We start from the raw sequence: 24,793 nt of genomic DNA on the forward strand, positions 1-24,793 counted from the left end.
TGAAGCATAGCTTCTCTGTGGAAAGAGAGATGGGATACCAATAAATTTTAATTCCCCATAATCTAATTTCTGTGAGGTAAATTGTCTCTTGCATCTTGTATCTATCCTTTCCTCCTTGTACATCAATAATGTATAAGGTATGTATAGATTTTGAATGCCTTGTTGTAAATATTTTGGTTCCATTTAGCTTACTGGCCCCCAAAAAAGCAGTCTTTGATGCAAAGTAGGTATGTTTTACAATACTACAGTCAGTGATGGGATAAGGCCAAAAGTCAATATTTCAATATTTTTTAAACAAAGAAAAAAAAAACAGGAAGAAGGAAGAAATATGTAAACAGAGCTCAGTAGATTTAGTTTCAATTATTTGGGAAAGGCAAAATAATTGGGGGGAAGTACATATACCTCCTTAGGCTTCTCTGGTGGCTCAATGGTAAAGAATCCACCTGCCAATGCAGGAGACAAGGGTTCCATCCCTGGGTCAGGAAGATCCCTTGGAGGAGAAAATGGCAACCCACTATAGTATTCTTGCCTGGGAAACCTCATGAACAGAGGAGTCTGGCAGGCTACAGTTCAGGTGGGGGTCACAAAAGAGTTAGACACAACTTATCAACTAAACAACAACAACATATGCTAGTCTTCTTTCTGCTTTTTAAAAATTGACTTTTATTATCTTTAGGGATAGGTTAGTGGAAAGACACTCAATGTGCCAAATGTGTAAATAAATAAACCTATTAGAATGTGGGTATGCATATCAATTAAAAACAAACAACATTTTTAAATGCAAACTCCTTTTCAGGTGAAATTACCTATGGTGGAAGAGTTACGGATACCTGGGATCAAAGATGCCTTCGTACTGTCTTGAAAAGATTTTTTTCTCCTGAAACATTACAAGATGGTTATAAATATTCTGAATCAGGTGAGTGACTTTTCAATACTATCGAAAAAGACCTTTTCCAAGAAGTCATTAACAGCATCCTCAGTTTTCCATCCAGGAGCTGTCTGTGTCCAGTCCTCACCACCTAGATCCCCATATTCACCATCCCCTTGCTTTGTTCCTTTTTCAGTTGCTAAGTCGTGTCTGACTCTTTGCGACCCCAGGGACTGCAGCATGCCAGGCGGCTTCCTTGTCCTTCACTATCTCAAACTCATGAACGTTGAGTCAGTGATGCCACCCAACCATCTCTTTCTCTGTTGCCCCCTTCTCCCCATGCCCTCCGTCTTTTCCAGCATCAGAGTCTCTTCCAATGAGTTGGCTCTTTGCATCGGGTGGCCAAAGTATTGTAGCTTCAGCATCAGTCCTTCCAATGAATAGTCAGAGTTGATTTCCTTTAGGATTGACTGGTTTGATCTCATTGCTGTGCAAGGGACTCTCAAGAGTCTTCTCCAGCACCGTAGTTCAAAAGCACCAATTCTTCCGTCCAATTCTCATGTCCATACGTGACTATTGGAAAAACCATAGCCTTGACTATATGGACCTTTGTTGGCAAAGTGATGTTTCTGCTTTTTAATATGCTGTCCAGGATTGTCAAAGCTTCAGCTTTAGTTGTAGGAGTACAAAGATATCTATTGTGTGATAACCGTTTTTAACTATTTCTGGTCTAAAATAGATTGTACTCTGTCTAAATGTGTTTTCAAAGTTCTATCACTTCAGAGCACACCTTTCAGCAGCACATCCCTGAATTCTTAGAATCTTGCAATGTTCTGCAGGTGACACCTTAGGACACTGATAGATGCTAACTGCCTCCAGAAAATGCGAAGGAATCTGACACAACAATGAAAGCTAGGGGGCTTGCAAAAAAAATCCCTGTTTCTCCATGATGCAGCTGATAATAGCCACCATCTGAACAGACAGAGAAGCACCAAACTTGGCAGTACTCAAAGGTCATCTATTTAAGACATATTTGCCTTCTGTGTTTTCAATAACAGGTATCTATTTTGCGCCCCTGGCTGACAGCCTGCAAGAGTTTAAAGACTACATTGAAAACCTGCCTTTGATAGATGACCCAGAAATATTTGGAATGCATGAAAATGCCAACCTAGTTTACCAGGTATGTGGCCTTTCAACTTAAATGCATATTCATTTTGTGTATATAAACCTGAAACATCCATAATCATCTCACTGCTTATGTAAATTATAATCTTCTTAAATAAATAAAATAAATGTTCACCTCAGCTTCAGCATTTGGTTCCAATTTAGCCACCTGTTGTCTCTGGATCTTTCATGGAATCCTAAGATAGTTAGGTATCTTCTTGTCACTGTCCACCCCCTCACCTTCCAGCCTCTGCCTGGTCCATAATCTATCTGCTAGTCTTCCATAACATGGGGATTTGGATGGTAATCCAGATAGTCCTTTCTCTTTTGCTCTTCTCTCGCCATTCTGGGGATATTTATATCATATTATACAAGGATTTATGGATCCACAGATGAATAGGTTACAAAAGTACAATAGCAAATATCCAAGGCAGATAAATCAAACACTGCTCTTCAAAAGCATGGATCATTGATTTTGCTATTTGCAACAGCAGGTTGGACTTGGAGGGCATTATGCTGAGTGAAATAAGTCAGACAGAGAGAGAGAAATGTTGTGTGATATCACTTATATGTGGAATCCAAAAAATACAACAAACTTGTGAAGATAACAAAAAAGAAGCAGACTCACAGATATAGAGAACAGACTAGTGGTTACCAGTGAGGAAAGGAAAGAGTGGGGGGCGCAAAACAGGAGTAAGAGATTAAGAAGTATAGACTATCATGTATAAAATTAGAAAGCTACAAGGGCATAATGTACAACACAAGTATGAAATATTTTATGATAACTATAAATAGTGTATAACCTTTAAAAATTGTGACTCATTCTGCTGTACATCTGTAACATATAATATTGTACATCAACTATATCTCAATTTTTTTGACTCAATAATTTTAAAAAAATTATTGAAGTGTAATTGATTTACAATGTTAATTTCTTCTGTATAGCAGTGACTTAGTTATACATATATATATTATTTTTCATATTCCTTTCCATTATGGTTTGTCACAGGATATTGAATATAGTTCCCTAGCTATTATATCTTAATTTTTAAAAAATAATCTAAAAATTTAAAAATGAAAGCATAGTTCATCAAGGTCATAGGACCAGATCACTAAAATCATGGCATCTGGTCCCATCACTTCATGGCAAATAGAAGACGATAAAGTGGAAGCAGTGACAGATTTTATTTTCTTGGACTCCAAAATCACTGCAGAGAGTGACTACAGCCATGAAATTAAGACACTTGCTCTTTGGAAGAAAAGTTATGACAAACCTAGACAGCATAGTAAAAAGTAGAGACATCAGTTTGCCAACAAATGTCCGTATAGTCAAAGCTATGGTTTTCCAGTAGTCATGTATGGATGTGAGAGCTGGACCATAACAAAGGCTGAGAATTCATGCTTTTGAATTGTGGTGCCGGGGAAGACTCTTGAGAGTCCCTTGGACTGCAAGGAGATCAAGTCAATTTCAAAGGAAATCAATCCTGGATATTCACTGAAAGGACTAATTCTGAGGCTCCAATACTTTGGCCACCTGATGAGAAGAGCTGACTCACTGGAAAAGACCCTGATGCTGGGAAAGATTGAAGGGAAAAGGATAAGGGAGTGGCAGAGGATGAGATGGTTATATAGTGTCACCAATTCAATGGACACAAATTTGAGCAAACTCTGGGAAATAGTGGAGGACAGAGGAGCCTGGCATGCTACAGGCCATGGGGTTGCAGAATTGGACATGACTTAGCAACAGAATAACCATTTAACCACAGCAGTAGGTCCAAAGAGCAAAATGGATAATTTTATTCCTCCAACACCCTCTGATGCCACGCCATTACTTAAGGGTAGTCCAACCTCCTCAGCATGGCACTCAAGACTCCCCCATGACCGGTTCCTTCCATATCCTTCCAGTTTTATTACCTATCATGTTCTGGAATCTTTAGGTGAACCAAAGCCAAGAAAAGAGGTATGTCCCTGGGGCCCTGGAATATTCTAAATGTTGGAGACCAGATTGGCCTCATGAAGCTGAAGGGAATCACCTTTCTTTGCAATTTAAATTTTGTCTCTACAATAAGAGACAAATTAGAGGGTAAAATCAGCCTAGATATCAAGGAACATGTACAAAACAACTGTGGAACTTCTCAGTGATCCAAAACCTATGTCATGCTCTCTGCCCTAAAAATTGGTTTGCTGTTCAGTGAAGGGCTTCCCTGGTGGCTCAAATGGTAAAAGAATCTGTCTGCAATGCGGGAGACTTGGATTCGACTCCTGGGTTGGGAAGATCCCCTGGAGGAGAGCATGGCAACCCATGGCCATATTCTTGCCTGGAGAATCCCCATGGACAGAGGAGCCTGGGCTAGAGTTCATGGGGTCGCAAAGAGTTGGGCACGACTGAGCAACTAAGCACAGCACATTCAGTGAAGAGTTGGAATATCTTATTTTTCCTGATTCTACTTTCAGGAGGAAAAAGAGGTGGCCAAACCTAGTGTTAATATTCAGTCATCTGACTGTTTGCCCTAGAGTGGGTGGATGTGGAGGTGAGAGAACAGTGTGGAAATGATAGACTTGCTGCATTCAATGAGAAGTCAGGACTTTGGGGAAGAGTAGCATTCTTGGCAATGTATACCTGTGAATGTAGTTTTTTGTGTTCTCCATCAGTTCTGAATGACTGAGAATGAGACAGTAGGCATGTGGTGAGGCCCCAGGTATATTTTTCTGCCCAGCCTCCCTTCCTTCATTCTTCTGGCACAGTATGCACCTGATTTCTACCTCTTTCCTTTGGGACAGTTTCCACTTACTCATTCTATTAGATTCTAGTAAAACCTCCAACCACTCTTTGCCTTCACAGAGGTGGGCATGTGACCCAGGCATCACAGCATCACCCAGCTACTGGACCTGGTCCAAGGAGCAGGCCCACAGCCCATGCTAGGAGAACGAGAGTCCTTTCCTGAGACAAGATATATAGATGCTGAACTGGGAGAGGGCTGTCTTTCCTCTGGAATGACTGACTAAGATGCTGCATGTCTGCAGCATTCTGTGCCCTTACCCTGATACCCTGACCCCTTCTCCCTACCACATGAAGAAGCTCATCTGCCGCAGGAAAGAATGAGAGAAACAACCAGATATGAACAGGAGAGAGAATGCTAGATCCATCCATGCCTGAAACCCACATGACTTGAGTTCTCTTCTTCCCAGCTATATATGCCAACATATCCCTTCTTTTTGCTTTAGGTTAAATAATTCTGTATCATCAATAGAGTCTTAAAGCAAAAAATATGAATGATTCCTTCCTCAGCTCAGCAAACTACACTTACAAAGGTGCATACTAGAGACCAGTAAAGAAAGCTGGGCCTGGCTGTTCTAAATGTTTCAAGACTTTTGACTAACCAGGAAGTCAAGAACTAAAACAGTGTATGTGCTTATTTATGTCCAACACTTTGTGGCCCCATGGACTGTAGCTGACCAGGCTTTTCTGTCCATGGAATTCTCCAGGCAAGAGTACTGGAATGGTTTGCTATTTTCTCCTCCAGGGGATCTTCCCAACCTAGGAATCGAACCCACATCTCTTGCATTTTCTGCACTGGCAGGTGGATTCTTTACCACTAGCAACACCTGGGAATCACAAACTAAAATGGAAAAGTCACTATTAAATGGTTGGCACTGAGCAAGGAAATCAAACTATTTAACTATAGCATTAAGTAAATAACATCACAGTTGTTTAGGACCTAATGAACATGTCAAAAGTAATATTTGAAAGATCTGTCATGTAAAATATAATTTTTACAATCAAGATCTGTAATTCTAGGTTCTGAATTCTTTTCTTGGGTAAGTGAATGATGAGTGTTATGACCAGTATAAAGAAAACCTCTATAAGAGATTCCAACAAATATACATCAGAAGATACTATGTTTCTGAATAAAGGAAAAATCTAGAAAAATTAACAATATTAACTGATCTTGGAATAGGAATTTCTAAGCATAAAATCAAAGGAAAAATAAATCACATTAGAAAGAGACAGTGGGGTCTTCCCTGGTAGTCAGATGGCTAATTCAGGGGTGGGGTAGGTAAACTAAAGTTATAAATATTTCTTAAAAGCAAAATCATGAATAATTTTTCTTTTTACTTTTCTGTGTTTTGTAAATTTTTAATAATGTTCTATAATACTTTTCTAATTGAGATAACGTTATTTGAATAAAAGTATGTTCTAAAACTGAATTCTCATTATTTCTTCCTCACTTTCATAACTGCCTTTTAAAGAATTAACCAAAAATTGTTTAACCATTTTTTATTGTGGTAAAACATATGAAATTTATCATTTTAACCATTTTTTAAAATATGATTAAATGACAGTTACATTAAAGTGTTCAACCAGAAATATTTAACTGTAACACCATAGATGAAATACTATGCATTTCCAATGAGCACATTTTACCAACTCTGTCTTCAACATAAAAAATTAAAATGTCCTTGGTTTTGGCAACAGCTATTATTTCTGTAATAAACTGTACATGCTGCAAAATTATATTTTTGAGAATTTGGGTCCTCACTGTTCTGTCTCTCTCACCATTATAGTACAAAGAGACCAACACTTTGATCAACACTATACTTGACGTTCAACCAAGGTCCTCTTCTGGTGGAGAGGGAAAGAGCAACGATGAAATTGTCCAAGAACTTGTTGCTTCTGTCCGGACCAGAGTTCCAGGTACTAAATAATTGTTGGCTTATGTGGGTAATGGGACTTTTAGGAATAAACTCAGAAAGCTGAGTGATAGGCAGGTGTCCAAATCTGCTTATTATGTAGAATTTTTTCTTTCTGTAGAGAGAGAGCTCTTTCAATGTAGAGGCCTCTATTTATAGATTAGAAGCCTGCAGCCCCTTGACATCTCAACAGCCAGAAGCATGAAGAGCAAGTTGGCTTCTAGCCCAATATAACTTTTTTTTTTAACCAGAAAATTTTTATTTTTTTTTTATTTTTTTTCCTTTATTTTTATTAGTTGGAGGCTAATTACTTTACAATATTGAAGCGGGTTTTGTCATACATTGACATGAATCAGCCATGGAGTTACATGTATTCCCCATCCCAATCCCCCCTCCCACCTCCCTCTCCACCCAATTCCTCTGGGTCTTCCCAGTGCACCAGGCCCGAGCACTTGTCTCATGCATCCAACCTGGGCTGGTGATCTGTTTCACTATAGATAATATACATGTTTCAATGCTGTTCTCTCAAAACATCCCACCCTCACTTTCTCCCACAGAGTTCAAAAGTCTGTTCTGTACATCTGTGTCTCTTTTTCTGTTTTGCATATAGGGTTATCATTACCATCTTTCTAAATTCCATATATATGTGTTAGTATGCTGTAATGTTCTTTATCTTTCTGGCTTACTTCACTCTGTATAATGAGCTCCAGTTTCATCCATCTCATTAGAACTGATTCAAATGAATTCTTTTTAACGGCTGAGTAATATTCCATGGTGTATATGTACCACAGCTTCCTTATCCATTTGTCTGCTGATGGGCATCTAGGTTTCTTCCATGTCCTGGCTATTATAAACAGTGCTGCGATGAACATTGGGGTGCATGTGTCTCTTTCAGATCTGGTTTCCTCAGTGTGTATGCCCAGAAGTGGGATTGCTGGGTCATATGGCAGTTCTATTTCCAGTTTTTTAAGAAATCTCCACACTGTTTTCCATAGCGGCTGTACTAGTTTGCACTCCCACCAACAGTGTAAGAGGGTTCCCTTTTCTCCACACCCTCTCCAGCATTTATTGCTTGTAGACTTTTGGATAGCAGCCATCCTGACTGGCGTGTAATGGTACCTCATTGAGGTTTTGATTTGCATTTATCTAATAATGAGTGATGTTGAGCATCTTTTCATGTGTTTGTTAGCCATCTGTATGTCTTCTTTGGAGAAATGTCTTAGTTCTTTGGCCCATTTTTTGATTGGGTCATTTATTTTTCTGGATAGCCCAATATAACTTTAAACAGACTTTTTTCTGATGTCTCGTGTCTCATGTCTCATGTTTAATTTTTTTCCTAATGTCTCTAGATCTGTACTGTCCAAGACAGTAGCCACTAGTCACGTGTGTCTACTTAAACTTTAAAATTCATTTCCTCAGTTGCACTAGTCACATTTTAAGTGCTGCCATATTGGACAATGCAGATGGAAAACATTTCCATCATCATAAAATATTCTATTGGACAGCCCTGCTCTAGAATCCATTTCACTTTTTTTCTCCAACAAGAGAAGTGCGTGCATATATGCTAAGTCATTTCAGTCATGTCCGTCTCTTTGCGACCCTATGGACTGTAGCCTGCCAGGCTCCTCTGTCCATAGGATTCTCCAGGCAAGAACACTGGAGTGGGTTGCCATACCCTCCTCCAGGGGATCTTCCTGACTCAGGGATCAAACCAGCATCTCTTATGTCTCCTGCATTGGCAGGCAGGCCCTTTACCACTAAGGCCACCTGGGAAGTGAGAAGTAGAGAAGAATAATTTATTATTTCACTTCATTTTCTGGTGAGTTAAGGAATCTTCCTGAATGATCACAGAGATCCACTTTCACACTTTTCTTAGAGTGGCTATAGATTTAGATGTCTTAATCTATTGTTCATGGTTGGAAATGTCATTATAGGAAAAAGATGAGGCAGAGAAAAAAATGAGTGACTATAAAAGTAAACTGTGCTTCTGTCTCTGTTCACAGTACTCTGATACCAAGTGTATGGGTTACCCCCGTCCCCACATTAGGCAGTTCTCCAACTCTCTGGACACTAACTGGATGTCCTACAACTCAGTTATGACATTAACTATCCAGAGTTGGCACAAATCCCACAGGTTAAGGGCTCAGTCCCATAAGACTGTCCGCTCTTTAAATGTCAACTGGAAGTCCTCAGGCTGTGACCTTTATTTCTGACCAACCAGCCATAGATCAAGGATTCCCACAAGCCCCTTCTGGGGTTCAGTAATTTTCTAGACTGGCTCACAAGACTCAGGGAAACAGTTAATTACATTTACCAGATTATTTTAAAAGATATTATAAAGGATAAAGATAAGCAACAAGATAAAGAGATACACAAGACAAGGTCCAGAAGCGTCCCAAGGACAGGAGATTTTGTCCCTGCAGAGTCAGGGTGCACCACCCTCCAGGCACATGGATGTGTTCACCAACCCAGAAACTCTCCAAACCCCTTCAGTTAGGTTTTTATGGAAGCTTCCATACATAGGCATGATTGGTTAAATCACTGGCCTTTAATGAGTAACTCAGCCTCCAGCCCCTGCCCTCTCCCAGGAGGTCAGAGAGTAAAGCTAGAGTGTCCAAATCTCTAATCACATGGTTAGTTTGCCTGACAACCAGTCCCTCATCTTTAGGGTTAGTACTAGAGTCACCTCCTTAACATAAACTCAGGTATGGTTGAAAGGGGCTTGTTATCAATAATAATAGATGCCCCTTTCACCTTTATCGATCAAGAGCTATCTCAGGAATTAGGATCAAAAACCAATAATTATATAAAAGATGCTCCTATCACTCTTATCAATGAGGAAATTATAAGGATTTTAGGCACTCTGGCCAGAAGATGGAGACAAAGACCAAAATGCATATTTCTTATTACATCATAGTAGCACACCCAGGTGGTGCAGTGGTCAAGAATCCACCTGCCAGTGCAGAAGACTCGGGTTCAATCCATAGGTTGGGACGATCCCCTGGAGTAAGAAATGGCAATCCACTCCAGTATTCTTGTGTGAAAAACTCAATTTCAGAGGAGCCTGGTGGGCTATGGTCTGTGGGGTCACAAAGAATTGGCCACAACTGAGCACGCGTGCATGTAATCACATTAAGCTTTACCAGTACTCTTGAAGTGAAAGTCGCTCAGTTGTGTCCAACTTTTTGGGACCCCATGGACTGTAACCTCTGTCCATGGAATTCTCCAGGCAAGAATACTGGAGTCGGTAGCCATTCCCTTCTCCAAGGGATCTTCCTGACCCAGGGATCAAACCCAGGTCTCCCGCATTTCAGGCAGATTCTTTACCATCCTAGCCACCAGTGAAGTTCCACCAATACTCTAAAGGCCCTCCCCCAAAAAAAGACCTATGTGACCTCAGACGGCAGTTATGTTCCTCCTAAACAGGCCCTCAAAAGAATCTTTTCTTGAGTAGAGAGTTCTATAGATATCAAAGCAACTGAGTTATTTTAGAAAGCATTTTTTAATAAACTTGAGATGGAGAACTGGGTAGAAAAAGGGATGAAGATGGATGGATGGGTAGATGGATGAATAGATGAACAGAGAGTAAAGGTTCTTGTTTCATAGAGTTCCATTGACACCTAGGAAGTTTTTCTCTCCATGCTTCATTAAGTTTGTACTTTTGCTGTGAAATGATAAGCAATGCCACTTGTTGAGACTGAGGGGGCAGGGGTACATTTGGCTCAACCAGAGAACTGAGGTTTGGAATAGCCCAAGGGGACAGACAGAAGGAGAAGAGCAGGGGCCTGTAACCATAGCCCTGTGGAACCAAGGAACCACTGACCCACACTGCTGTGTGATTTTTCTACAGCAGCCAAAATGAGTAGTTAGAAGGAACTTAATGAACATCGCTCAGAACCACTTGTCTTCTCATGCTTTGCTCAGATATGTCAGGAGAATGCAGGTCCTTCTTTGTTCACAGCTTATATGAACCCCCACTGGGTGGATTATAGGAAAAGAGAAGAGCACAATTTTTCACCCAGTTTGAACCACGGACTTATTTCAGAATCCAGCCAGCCCCTTTGAACAACAGTAAGATAAATGCCAAGTCTCTCCTCTCTTGGGGGGGTGTCCTGCCCCCAACCCTTCCTCTCCTAGATGCCTTGATGCAATGTGGAGGGCTTCCCTAGCGGCTCAGTGGTAAAGAATCTGCCTGCAAAGCAGGAGACACAGAGACATGGGTTCAATCCCTGGGTCAGGAAGACGCCCTGGAGAAGGAAATGGCACCCCACTCCAGTAGTCTTGCCCAGAAAATCCCATGGACAGAGGAGCCGGGTGGGCTAAAGTTCATGGGGTCACAAAAAGAGTCAGATAAGACCAAGTGACTAGATGCAACATGGGTGTGCAGGGAAGAGTGAGGCTTACATACCCTGTGTACACCAAGGCAGAGGAGATAACTTGAGACCCCTGGCACCTCTGGTCTCAGGGATGTCCCTTGTCTGCCATGTAGCACCTGCCCCTGAAGTGTGCACAGCCTGACTCCTGTTCATCCTGGGCCCAAGGACAAGAGAAGTTGGCTTTAAGAAAGCTTAAGATAAGTGCAATGTTATAAGGCGAGAAATCAATGATAATCCATCTGATGAATCTGCCGTGTGTATTTCAGAAATTCTGGAGATGGAAAACGCTTCTGAGAGTCTTTTCGTCAAGGATCCTCAAGGACGCCTTAACTCCTTGACCACTGTTCTTGGACAGGAAGTGGACCGGTTTAACAATCTGCTGAAGCTGATACACGTATGAGTGCTCACTTCCATCCTTGCTCTTGGGGATCAAAGCGTTGTGGAGCATGTATATCAATGTGAAGTTTCCATTCCCATCACTTGAACATTTCCATGTGGATGTGCTAACAATCCTTCTAGCCCAACTTGTCTAAACCTTAATTCACCCTCCTCTCACTAGTCTGTGTTCCCTTTCTCTAATAATGGCTTATGACTGCAGGGCATTACAAACCCTTCATTATCCTAACTTATACCCTTAGAATTTGATTGACGCATTAGGAATTTGAGCAGGGACCTAAGCACTCAATTAAGAGAGATTCAGATTCAGTGTTTCTTCCCAGTGTCTGCTTGCATGCTAAGTCGCTTCAGTCCTGTCCTACTCTGTGGGACCCTATGGACTCTAACCTACCAGACTCCTCTGTCCATGAGAATCTCCAGGCAAGAACCCTGGAGTAGGTTGCTGTGCCCTCCTCCAGGGAATCTTCCTGACCCAGGGATAGAACCTACGTCTCTTATGTCTAACCTACATTGGCAGGAGGGTTCTTTACCACTAGCACCACCTGAGAAGCCCAATGTCTAGTTAGCATTTAATACCATAGTCTTTCTGAAGACTATGGAAACCAAGTTTCTCTAAGTATGGGCCATAAAACACCTGCATTGGGATCCTCTATGCTGTGTGTTCCAAGTATAAATTCCCTGATTCCACTCCAGGCCTACCGAGTGAGGAATCTTGAGTAATTCCTGCAAAGGTGAATTTTAAATGAATACCCCCAAACGATGTCACTGCAACTAAAATTTGAGAATAACTATTTAAACTTTTGCCTTATGCTCAGGAATACTTTCCAAAGGCCCTTGACTTTGTAATGATGACTACAGGACTTCCTGGTTTCTCTGTGCATGACTTTAATAAGGGAAACAGAGACTGACTACTGAGCAGTAACAGGGGACGTTTTACTGCTAAGCTGGGAACCAAATACCTGGCACAGGATTAAGGCTCAGTGATAAGACTGGAGAGGACAGCCACGGTAGATTTTTTTTTTATGTGAATGAACTTTATTTTTATTTTTGGCTGTGTTGTGTCTTTGTTGCTGCTTATGGGCTTTCTCTAGTTGTAATGCATGGGCTTCTCATCACGACGGCTTCTCTTGTAGAGCATGGGCTCGACACATGGGCTTCAGTAGTTGTGGCACGTGGGCTTGGTAGTTTCAGCTCCTGGGCTCTAGAGCACAAGCTCAGTAGTTGTGGCTGACAGGTTTAGTTTCCCTGTGGCATGTGGGATCTTCCCAGATCAGGGATTGAACCCATGTCCTCTGCATTGGCAGGTAGTTTTCTTAACCACTGGCCCACCAGGGAAGCACTAGGGTAGATCTTTTAAAGACTGACTATTCCCTATTAGGAAATCAAGTCTCCAGATGTTTTTGGTTGTGTGACAATACCCAGGCTCGTGGGATGGGGGTGAGGGGAAACTAGGTCAGCTGAATACATGACATCTTCACCTTGGGTCTACTAGGTAAACAGCAGTACCAGACAGCCAGCTAGTCAGGTCAGAGCTTATAACCTTTTCAGTTCAGTCACTCAGTCGTGTCCAACTCTTTGCGACCCCATGGACTGCAGCACACCAGGCTTCCCTGTCCATCACCAACACCCAGAGCCTGCTCAAACTTATGTCCATTGACATCCAATTCCACTGGATGGCTGGCTCTTCCAGCCTCAACGGGTGACTTCCACCTTTGGTACTAAGGGGATTGTTCCAAGTGTTCCCTTTTGCCAGTCACTGAGACAGAGGAAAGGGGGCCAAGGGAGAGCAGCTTCCTCATAAAAATGTCACACAGAAGTGGCATACATCATTTTTTCTTATATCCCTTTAGCCAAAACTTGATCACATGGCAGCACTCCAGCAGCAAGTTTTCCTGGGAAATGTAGTCTCTGTGTTGGATTGTTCTGTGCCCAGCTAAAACTAATGTGATTGTTGTTGTTGTTAGTCGTTCAGTCATGTCCAACTTTTTTGCGACCCCGTGGACTGTAGCCTGCCAGGATCCTCTGTCCATGGGATTTCCCAGGGAAGAATACTGGAGTGGGTTGCCATTTCCTCCTCCAGGGGATCTTCCCAACCTTGGGACTGAACCCACACCTGCTTGGCAAGCGGATTATGCAAAGGAAGAAAAAGAGATAGATGTTGCTCATCTCTGGCCTCTTCCACCTCATGCATGGTCACCCACTTAAGGATGGATGAGTCCAAATGTCACTGCCTCATAAAGTCTTCCTGGAACACCTGTCCTTCCCTCCACCACCAGATGACAGGGCCCTCTTCTCAGGGCTCCGTCACCTGAGGTGTTTGTGTCCATCACTGTATTTGTGTACAACATACCACCTTTCTTTGTAATTACTACTCCATGAGTATGGCTCCCCCAGCAGACAATAAACTTGAAGACAAAGGGACTGGTATTAATACATAATTCATATCTGTTTGGGGGCTTCCCGGGTGGCTCAGATGGTAGATAATCTGCCTGCAATGCAACAGACTTAGGTTTGATCCCTGGATTGGGATGATCCCCTAGAGAAGGGAATGGCTACCCACTCTAGTATTCTTGACTGGAGAATTCCATGGACAGAAGAGCCTGATGAACTACAGTCCATGGGGTCACAAAGAGTCAAACACAACTGAGTGACTAACACTTTCATCTCTGTCTCCCCAGTGCCTGACACAGCCTAAACCTTCCATGAATATTTGAACATGCAAGTGAACTAATGTGGCTCTGAGGAACAAAGTCCCTTCTGGTCAAACAGTAGTGTCCACCACTAATGGAAGAATTCACCTAATAAAAGCAGAAGAAAGAGGAGCCCCGGGAGAAGCAAGCTGCAAGGCAATCAGGAGTCAGAGCTGAACACTCCCATTAGAGGGAGGGTAGTGGCCACCAGGGGTGCTGGGCTCCCTCATCCTGACCCCTGCCCACTCCTGCCTGGCCCTGGCTATGTCGCAGCCTCACCTTCACTTCACCCAGCAAACAGCAAGGCTGCACTGTGGCAGCAACAAGAAAGGCCAAGGGATGGGAGCATCCGGGGCTTTGGGCTGCCATCTTGGTGAGCTCACTGACCTCCTGATGGTACGGGACCATGAGACCAGGCAGGTCCTGGGAGAGATGAGGTCGCTCAGGGCTGCAGGCTTCTAGATGTAAGGGAGAAAGATCTGAAGTGCATTCTTCTCACTGAACATGACTTCTTGTCAGCCACTGCCTCTGGGAGAACTGGTGGCATTGTGACCTCTGTCTACTTTCCATTGATCTAGACCGCACTGGCAGCCTGGTCCCTCCAGCAATCTGACTCAAGTGTTCTTCAGGCATCTTAGATATGTCTTCTGCTACCTTCTTCCATTTTTGGTGTCTTAAGGTCGAGTGGTGTTTTGGCCCTGGCTAAAGGCCCTTTTCCTCTGCTCTGCTGCATATGGTTCCTCAGATCCTAAGGGCATATCTACTTAAAACTCCTCTTTTCCAGCACTGCCTCTTGTGACAAAAGATGGGAAGAGGGGAAAAACTCCATGAAGGAATAGAAGGATGACTAGCACTGTCTTATCCACATGTCACCTTGTCTCTAGAACTATTTGCATATGGTCCTAGGACTCGGGCTACCTAAGTGGCACTAGTAGTAAAGAACCCACCTGCCAATGCAGGAGATGTAAGAGATGAGGTTTCGATCCCTAGATCAGGACAATCCCCTAGAGGAGGGCATGGCAATCCACTCCAGTATTCTAGCCTGGAGCATCCCATGGACAAGAGGGGCCTGGTGGGCTACAGCCCATGGGTTTGCAAAGAATTGGACACTTTCATCAACATAAATTTGCCCTCTAATATCTTCCTGTAATATTTCCCCCATATATGGCAGCAGTTTTCACAAAACTGGAACCCACGAGAGCCATGTACAAATCTATGTTGTTATTGTTTAGTCACTAAGTCGTGTCTGACTCTTTTGAGATGCCATGGACTACGGCCTGCCAGGCTCCTCTGTCCATGGGACTTCCAAGGCAAGAATACTGGAGTGGGTTGCCATTTCCTTCTCCAGGGGATCTTGCAGACCAGAGATTGAACCCACATCTCCTGCATTGGCTGGCAGATTCTTTACTGCTGAGCCACTGGGAAATCCCTATACAAATCTATACACCCTGCTTTTACCTTTAGCCTGATAGCAGATATTGCTTTGTACTTCCCATGGCTGCTGCTGGCCCAGCGTCTCCCAGGACTGCTGCCAGCCTCTGTCTTTTGTTGAGATGAGGGGATGATAAGGAGTGTATCTTTAAATAAGTATTTCCAGTATAAGGAAGCTCTCTGGTATCAACTGAAAGATTGGTCTCATCTAAGAATCTCCCCTTCCTGCTATAACTGCTGGGGCTGCAGGCATCCTCTGGGCAGAGTTGGAGGTACTTCCCATGTCCCCAAATCCCGCCGTGGTTCCCAGATCACTAACTGTAAGGCTCATTCTTCGTTCAGCCTGGAGGAGAGCTGGACAGTGGCACTTCTCAAAGTGCTTGGGAGACGTTTCTTCACCTTCCCTTCTCCATCCACTTCACTGTATCATGCTACTAACTGCCTAAGCCATGCCCACTCCGAGGTCTTACACCTCTATGTCACAGGTTGTAAAAACTGCATGAAGATTGGAAGGTCTGACCCAGCAGAGGGTCTGCAGAGAGAACACAAGCCACCAAGCAGGCCCTTCAGCCCAAGGCAACACCTGCCACCATGAACGAGGGTCATTCCCACCTGATAACACCAATCCTTTCTTGTTCTTTCAGAACTCTCTAGATACACTCAACAAAGCCATTGCTGGATTGGTGGTGATGTCTGAAGAAATGGAAAAGGTGTATAACAGTTTCCTCAACAACCAGGTTCCCTCTCTATGGTCCAATACTGCCTACCCATCCCTGAAGCCACTAGGGTCTTGGGTCAAAGACCTTATTCTGAGGACTGCATTTGTGGACGTAAGAAAATTTACTTCTTCGGGGTCTGATCAATCTGATGACATGGTTGGCCCTGGGGTCCTTAGGAAGCCCTCACTAACTGAAATATTGACAACCACTGAGGGATCATCTGAATCCAAAGAAACAGAAACTTCTGGAATAGCATCACTTTTAAAATCTTGCACTGATTATAGTATAGTTTGCCCTGTGCCCTTATCCCCACTTTTCATTTTAATTCCAGGCCATCCTTGAGTTTTAGATCTCATTCATGGAATCCCCATCATGAGGTACAGAACCAATCTGACATGGGTCCAAGTGGCCAAGCGTGACCTTGCTGTTATCTCCCTCTTCTAGAACCTCCGTAATAACCAGGTTCTGGGTTTATGGTCAGCCTGGTAGGTGAGGAAGGGGGACAGGGCAGGCAGTAAGAATGGGGCTGGTGATAACTCAAGATCGGTTTAGATTCTGCCTCCTAAGAGACCCTCTGAAATATAACTCTGCTTTAAATGACAGTTGCTATCTCAGACCAAAAAAAAAAGTACATTATAGTATAATGTTTCTCCTTTAGCTGTGGCTCAAAAGAGGACAGCCCAAGTCCTTCTGGATCTCCGGTTTCTTCTTCCCTCAAGGATTTCTAACAGGTATCACTGCTTTCCCTAGAAAAATCCCCATAGGAAAAAATAAATAAGTGTGTGATGAGTCGTGCTGGGTTTCTGGGAACTGGGAAAATGGCATGACTGCTGATGGCCTAAACCAAGGGGAATTGATTATATGGTACCCAACAAGGCCCTGCTCTTCCTCGCTTGCAGAGGAAAAGGATGGCAGAAATAGCAGGTGTTCCCCCAACAACTTAATCCCCGCTGCTCTCAGTTTACAAGTCTAAACGCTGCTTCCCTGAGAACGCACACAGCTGCCCCAAGTCCCCATGGGACCCATGCTCAGGACACCACCTGCTCTCCAATTTCTTTGGTTCCAACTCTGAGAAGCTTCCTTCTCTCTAAAAAAATACTTTTGCTGCTCCTCCAGTGGTCCTCAGGGATTCTGGCCAGAGAGCCCCAGAGGGCATTAAAGCCTCTGGGCTCCTAGATGCTAATTTTGTTGTTGTTTAGTCTGCAAGTCCTGTCGAAATTTTTATGACCGATGGACAATAGCCTGCCAGGCACCTCTGTTCATGGGATTTCCCAGGCAAGAAGTACTGGAATGGGTTGCCATTTCCTTCTCCAGGAGATCTTCATGACCCAAAGATTGAACTCGCATCTCTTGCATCTCCTGCATCTCCTGCATTGGCAGGTAGATTCTTTACTGCTGAGCCACCAGGGAAGCCCTAGATGCCAATTAGCCCAGTTCTTAATCTAGCTCATCCCGAGTCCCTCATACACAGCCCAGAAACAGCCCATACAGGACAAGCTAAGCAAGATGTTAAAGCTGGGAAGATTGGGCTCTGAAACGCCCTTGCCGGCTTGTCTCCCCCATTGGCAGAGCAGTACACTTTAGACTTGGCCCTCTCTTTCCCACCAGGCCCAAAATTCATACATGCTTTGACTCCACCCCTCTCAGTAATTCAGAGTAAGATGTTAACGGTTGGGTCTTCTGGATGGAGAGGAAGCTCGTTAATGCTAGAGCATTCTGGTCCAGGCAAGTGGAAGCTGTGTTTGGATAATAGCAACTCAGCTTTCTGGCTTTCGTATTTACAGGAACTCTTCAAAATCATGCTCGGAAATACAATTTGCCTATAGATGAGCTGAGCTTCAAGTACAACATGGTTCCTGTCTATCGGGATCAAGCCACAGTCATAGAAGCTGCCAAGACAGTGCAATTTGGACAAGAACTGCCCATGGACACAGAGGTACTGTCCCCCTGACCATTGTTACAGCACAGCAGCTTCTATCTACTGTCATCAGGATCTCGAGCAATCTCCCCTCCCACTTTCCATTTGCAGGAGTCGGAGAGGACAGGATAGGTCTACACCTCCAAGCATGCGTGCATGCATGCATACTAAGTCGCTTCAGAAAAAAAAAAAATAATAAATCGCTCCAGTTGTGTCAGACTCTCAAGACAAGCTCCCAATTATCAGTGACTGGATGGCAACCACCTAAATTAGTCTGATCTGTAGAAATATATTTTACATCAATACTGCTCATTTCTTTAGTTACTTACAGTAACTTTCTCATTCATGTGGAGGCAATATTTGTTGTCTAGTCACTAAGTCACCTCTGACTTTGTGCAGCCCTGTGGACTGTAGCCTGCCAGGCTCCTCTGTCCATGGGATTCTCCAGGCAAGAATACTGGAGTGGGTTGCCATTCCCTCCTCCAGGGGATATTCCCAACCCAGGGACTGAGCCCACGTCTCCCACATTGGCAGGCGAATTTGTTACCGCTGAGCCACCAGAGGAGGCAACGTAGCAAGAGGTTGAAAACCAGAGTTTCGGCATCAGGCAGGCCTGGGTAAATTCTGCCTTCCCTCTCCCCAGCTGTGTGTGCTACAGCAATGATTAACATGTCTGCACCTCAGTGTTCACATTTGCAAAACAGGGCTCGTGCCACCAACTTCAGAGTTGTAGAGCATTGTCAATGAGACTGCAGGTGTCACGTGACCACCATGTAGTACACTCACAGTACATAACTATTACCAGAAGTTAAACTTACCTGCCTCATTCTCTCAGCTGTCTCCTAGCAGAACTGACATGCTAACTTCACACATCATGTAACTGTAACTACGTTACATAACCAGTAGGAATGCACTAAGGAAGCAGTTCAGGCTCTTTGCTTACGTGGTTTACTCCCTCTAGAATAGAGATTCTTGAAGTGTGATCCCCAGACCAGCAGCATCACCTGGGCACTTATTAGAAATGAACTTATTTGCAGAACAGAAAACAGACCCACAGATATAGAAAAGTGGGGAGAGGGGAGAAGGGATAAATTAAGAGGTTGGGATTAAGACATATACACTGCTATATGTAAAATAGATAAGCAACAAAGACCTACTGTGTGGCACAGGGAACTATACTCAATGTTTTGTAATGATCTGCAAGGGAAAAGAATCTGAAAAAGAATATATATACAAGTATATGAGGCTTCCTCAATGGCTCAGTGGGTAAAAAATCCACCTGCAACACAGGAGACACAGGAGATGAAGGTTTGATCCCTGAGTCAGGAAGATCTCCTGGAGGAGGAAATGGCAACCCACTCCAGTATTCTTGTCTGGAAAATTCCATGGACATAGGAGCCTGGCGGGTTACTGTCCAAAGGGTCACAAAGAGCCGGACAAGACTGAGCAACTAAACACATACACATATACAAGTAGATACACACATGTACATATATATATATATATGTATATATGTATGTATGTATAACAGAATCGCTGTGCCTGAAACTAACACAACATACTTAAATTTTTTTTTTAAAAGTAAAGTAAATTACCATTTATTTATGGGTCCCAAGGACCCATTCCAGACAGAATCAGAAACTCTGGACTGGGATCCAGAAATCTATATTTTAATAAGTCCTCCAGGGGGTTCTTAGCCCCTCAAGTTTGAGAACCCCTACTCTAGAATATCTCAACCTGGATTGCAGGTTAGAATCATCTTTGGACCTTTAAAAACATCCTGATGCTCAGACCACATCCAGTTGCATCAGAATCACCCCGATGACATCAGTCATCTACTTGTTAAAGCTCCCTGGGTGCTTCCAGCATACAGCCAGGGCTGAGACTCACTGCTGCCCATCTGAGCTGCCTGCCTCCAATGTGCTGAGATATTAATGGGTCAGAGGAGCCTCCAGAGCACTTGTCCATCCCAGTGGGGCTTATAAATGTCATTTTCTATGTGTGCTATGACATCAAAGATCTGTTCCAGATTGCTTTTGCTAAGAATGTGTTTGCTAGCCTGTCAGTGTAGATGAGATAAGTGACTTTTAGTGAGTTTCCTTAAAATATCATAGTAATAATAGTAATTTCTCCTGGGTAATTTAATCAGTATCCACCCCACTCAGACCTGCTTTATCGAGTCTTTGCTCTGATTAGCAAAAATGCACAAAAGTAAGATTGTTCCCATATTCATGGATTATTCTACAAAATACTATAATTCCCCGTGCCTCTTAATTGCCTGTATCTTAAAATGACAGTGAAAGAGTTTATGTCTTTAAGAACATTTGTTTTAGCCTCAAAATTTTTTTATCTTAAAGTATTAGCATGTAAAAGTAGGGAGGAAATCAATTTAGAAATGCACTCGCTGTTATTTTGAGACCCTTCTCAGCCAGGAGAGTGTCACAGGCCCAGGTCAGGAATAATGAGTCTGCAGAAGGGCAGGACAATACCCACATAAAAGCTTTCATCCAGGCCATCCTGGATGTTGGCCCTGCTCTGTGCCTGGCATGCTCTATCTGCCACACAGGCAAACTGACAGACAGAAGTTCACAGTAACTACTGGTGTCTCTGCCCTCCAGCCGCACCAGTACACACACGTCTCCACGTGGATCATTTACAATGAGCTATAGTGATGCCTGGGAATCAGCCTTCTGTGGAGACTGCATATTGTATAGTCAGCCCATCTCTTGGTCCTCCCAGAAAACACAGCAAGAGATTGTTAGATAACTTGAGTTCTGCTACCAACAACAGGGCCACTGTCAGCCCAGTGCTGCCTTGATGCCATTTAGGAAAAGGCACCCCTCTTGGAGGTGTGTGCAGATGACTCCTACACACAGCCTGACAAGTACATGGCAAGATGGTTTCAGCCTCTACTCAAGCAAACCTGCACGAGTGCATGTGGCAGCCCCAATAACAGGAAGGCCCACTGCACCACGCTGTACCCATGGGACGAACTACAAGATGCTAGAAAGTCAAGTCCAACCAAAAAGAGCCTATCATCCTGTGATTCACTATAAAACATACCACTTAAAACCACACTGCTTAGTCTTCTGTCTACAGGCGTGAAGCTCCAATTGTAAAAAGATCTAGGGCCCCAGGACTGGCCAGATTCACTCAGTGTTTGAGGAAGGATACACAGAGCTCATGCCTGGCAGAAACTAGACACTAGTGATGACATCTAACCACAGGACATTGAGGAATAGGGTCTCTGTCTCTGTCTCTTTCTCTCACAAAATTTCTTTTAAAAATTTTTCCATAAGCATTCTGCAAATATTGTCACAGTTATATAATCTATCTTCTGGAAGAGCACTCAGATCTTTGAAAGGCCTTGCTAAACATAACAGATGATAATCAGCCCTCTTGGCCACTTTCCATGAGAAGGGGAAGATCCTAACATCATGGTATCAGAGACTGAAGCCCATCAGTGGGTTTCCCTGGGGTACCATGTACCAGACAGCCTCGTGGAGTGTGAACGAGGAGTGTGAACGTGGAGTGTGAACTCCTCGTGGAGTATGAGATTTGGTAAAAACTGAAAAGCAAATTATTTCACCTTTTGGAGCCTTGGCATTTTCCTCTCTAAGATGTGAGGGATAAGAGAATCTCTAGAATAGTTCTTTGAACTGACTGAGGCCCAAGATGGTGGCCCCTCCTACTCTTCTCACCTCTGAACCTCTGCATATCTTTCAGTTGCCTTCTCCTGAGGATGGCGTTCTTGTCCATGGAATGTTCATGGATGCTTCTCGATGGGACAATAAGGACATGGTGATAGAAGACGCGCTGCCTGGACAGATGAATCCAATGCTGCCCGTGGTGCATTTTGAACCACGGCAAAATTATGAGCCAAGCCCAACACTCTACCACTCCCCACTTTATAAGACAGGGGCTCGAGCAGGAACCCTCTCAACCACAGGTGAGGACATTCTTATATCAGCATATAAATAATGACTAAATGCAGACTACAACCAAATCCAAATGCTTTGTTGTAATGTACAAATGGTGGTCTTGGGTCAGTTAGCCAGGCTTAAAATAAGGCCGCTTATAACATACAAATTTATCAATGCTGTAAATTCTATTCATCTTAATGCTGAGTATAGATTAATATTATAAAACCAATGCTTGTTTCTATTAGTCTGGTGGAGGTAAGGAGTTAAAAATAGTTTATTGAGCAACGTCTCCTAATTTCAAAATGATGGACTGAGTAGACACTAAAACATTGCGACTCAGCATAGAAGGAGATTTTAAAATAAATAAATGAATGCCATGGTACAAAAGGGGAAATCTTAGTAGTCCTGAAACTGAGATACAGCCCTGAAAAAAAGGAACCAGATCTTTAAAAAGTCATTATCAACAGATAAGCTGAAAGACTGAATGCAGATAGCTAAAGAGTGAACTAAGAGAATGCACTGAGGAAATCCCTAAAAATACAGCTCAAAGCAATTTTTTTTTAACGTAACACTGTGGAAAAAGTCAAAATTTCCAACATTTATCTAGTACGTAATCTGGAAAGAGAAAAGAGAGAAAAATGGAAGAACAATAATATTTGAAAAAGTGGCTGATAATTTCCCAGAACCAAAGAAACACTTGAGTCCTCAGGTTACAAAGTAGAAGAGGTAATTTTTTAAAATAGACAACAAGCCAATAAACAATCAAATTTTAAAAGAAACCTAGATATATCAAAGTGATACTTATGATTATCAGAAAGAAAATTCTCAAAGAGATAAAATGTATTAATAGGCTGGAAATAAAATTCCAGAAAATGAGAATCAGATTGACTTCAGACGTGTCTCATCATCCACAGTGCACTTAAAAAGATAATAGAGACACCTCTTCAAAGTGTTGAAGATAAACGACCTTAAACTAGAATGGCAAATGCAACCAGATTATCATCTGAAAGGAAAGTTGTAATAACAACTGTCTTGAACATACAAAGTCTCTATATTAATCACTACTGATCCTCTATTTAAAACTCACACACAGAGTTAAATCTTTAATAGTTTGATGATAAAAATGAATTTATAATAACTTAGAACTAAATTTCCAAATGACAGAAATATCAGATGGGGGAGCAGGGCAAAAAGAACTAAAACAGTTGTTCTCATTTCAATGGAGGATGTGTAGATACTGATGATATTTATTTTTCTCAGTTAAAGGATGTCCTTTCAGGGCAAGGTACAGAGTAGAACTAAGGTAGCCACTCATGTCACATGATCTACCACTCCCAAGACAAGTCTAAAACACACATTATTCAAAGGTATTTTTAAAATTAATATGGTATTTACAAGTTTTTGTAGGGATATATGCTTTATTTATCTTGGATAAGTATCTAGGAATGGAATGATGACTCAGGCAGTAGGTATGTGTTTAACATTTTAAGTACAGCCAAAATGTTTTCCAAAGTGACCACAGCACTTAACATCCCCGCCAGCAGTATATGGGGGCTCTAGATCCTCCAGATCCTCACCACTACTTAGTATGATCAGTCCTTTTCATTTTAGATGATAGATGACAGATAGCTTGATGATAGATAGACAATAGAATATAGTGGTATCTAATTTTCATTTCCCTAATGACTAGTGACAGTAACCATCTTTTCTGGTGCTTAGTTACATCTTCTCAGATGAAGTGTCTGTTCCAATCTTTTGTCCATTTTTTAACAGAGTCATTTCTCCTCTTATTTATTACTGGCTAAAATTCCAACAGGAAGTCTGTGGTTTGCAGGAAGAGGCAAAAGTAGTAATTAATATGACAATGCACTGGCACAAGACTCAATGAACAGATCAAATTTTGTACTGGATAGACAGCACAGAAACACACTGTGTATATGGGGAACTTGACATGTAATAGCAGCATCATTTAAAATTGGTCAGGAAGAGGGAGATTATTCCATAAATGATCCTGGGACAACTGGTTTGCCAAACTAAAATCCTTATCTCATATCACTATAAAAATTAAATCACAGGTGGACTTAATCACCATTAAAATTTAAAATTATTAACCTAAATGAAATAATGGCTCTAAGTAGTAATTGAGCTTCCCTGGTGGCTCAGTGGTAAAAAAAATCCACATGCCAATGAAGGAGATGAGAAGATCCCCTGGAGAAGGGAATGGCAACCCACTCCAGTATTCTTGCCTGGAGAAGTCTATGGACAGCGGAGCCTGATAGGCTACACAGTCCATGGGGTCACAGAGGAGTCAGACGTAATTTGGTGACTAAACAACAAGTAATGATTAGCTTCTGTGGACACTCCTTTCAAAGAAAGACAACCAGACACAAGGTGTTTCCTGATGGCAGTGCACACCACTTAGGAAGTATTCTTGCCAAAAAACCTCAACCCTCAATATGATCACACCTCTAGATCTAACCACTCTTACAGGGATAGGGAAACATGCGTAAAATCACCAAAGGGACACTATCAGCAAAAGCCAGACTCCGGGAAACCTTATGGGACAAACAGCCTGGTTGTTCCAACAAATATATTACAAAGGAGTGGCAAAAGAAA

The 24,793-nt window shown here is 42.6% G+C and overlaps 1 protein-coding gene and 1 long non-coding RNA gene across 2 annotated transcripts in view; one reads left to right on the top strand and one right to left on the bottom strand.

The window, feature by feature from the left end:
- The window catches only part of DNAH6 (dynein axonemal heavy chain 6), a 275,358-nt gene that overhangs the window by 249,221 nt on the left and 1,344 nt on the right, over positions 1–24,793 (top strand). Inside the window, exons 70-77 of the mRNA XM_043917761.1 lie at positions 797–916; positions 1,927–2,048; positions 6,599–6,728; positions 11,367–11,494; positions 16,262–16,447; positions 16,995–17,067; positions 18,121–18,272; positions 21,981–22,203. Coding sequence (XP_043773696.1) covers positions 797–916; positions 1,927–2,048; positions 6,599–6,728; positions 11,367–11,494; positions 16,262–16,447; positions 16,995–17,067; positions 18,121–18,272; positions 21,981–22,203 — 1,134 coding nt within the window. The remainder of the gene's footprint in view (positions 1–796; positions 917–1,926; positions 2,049–6,598; positions 6,729–11,366; positions 11,495–16,261; positions 16,448–16,994; positions 17,068–18,120; positions 18,273–21,980; positions 22,204–24,793) is intronic.
- The window catches only part of LOC122703474, a 126,179-nt gene that overhangs the window by 27,015 nt on the left and 74,371 nt on the right, over positions 1–24,793 (bottom strand). The window lies entirely within an intron of this gene.

Source organism: Cervus elaphus, chromosome 11 (genome assembly GCF_910594005.1).
Source record: "Cervus elaphus chromosome 11, mCerEla1.1, whole genome shotgun sequence".
NCBI lineage: Eukaryota > Metazoa > Chordata > Mammalia > Artiodactyla > Cervidae > Cervus > Cervus elaphus.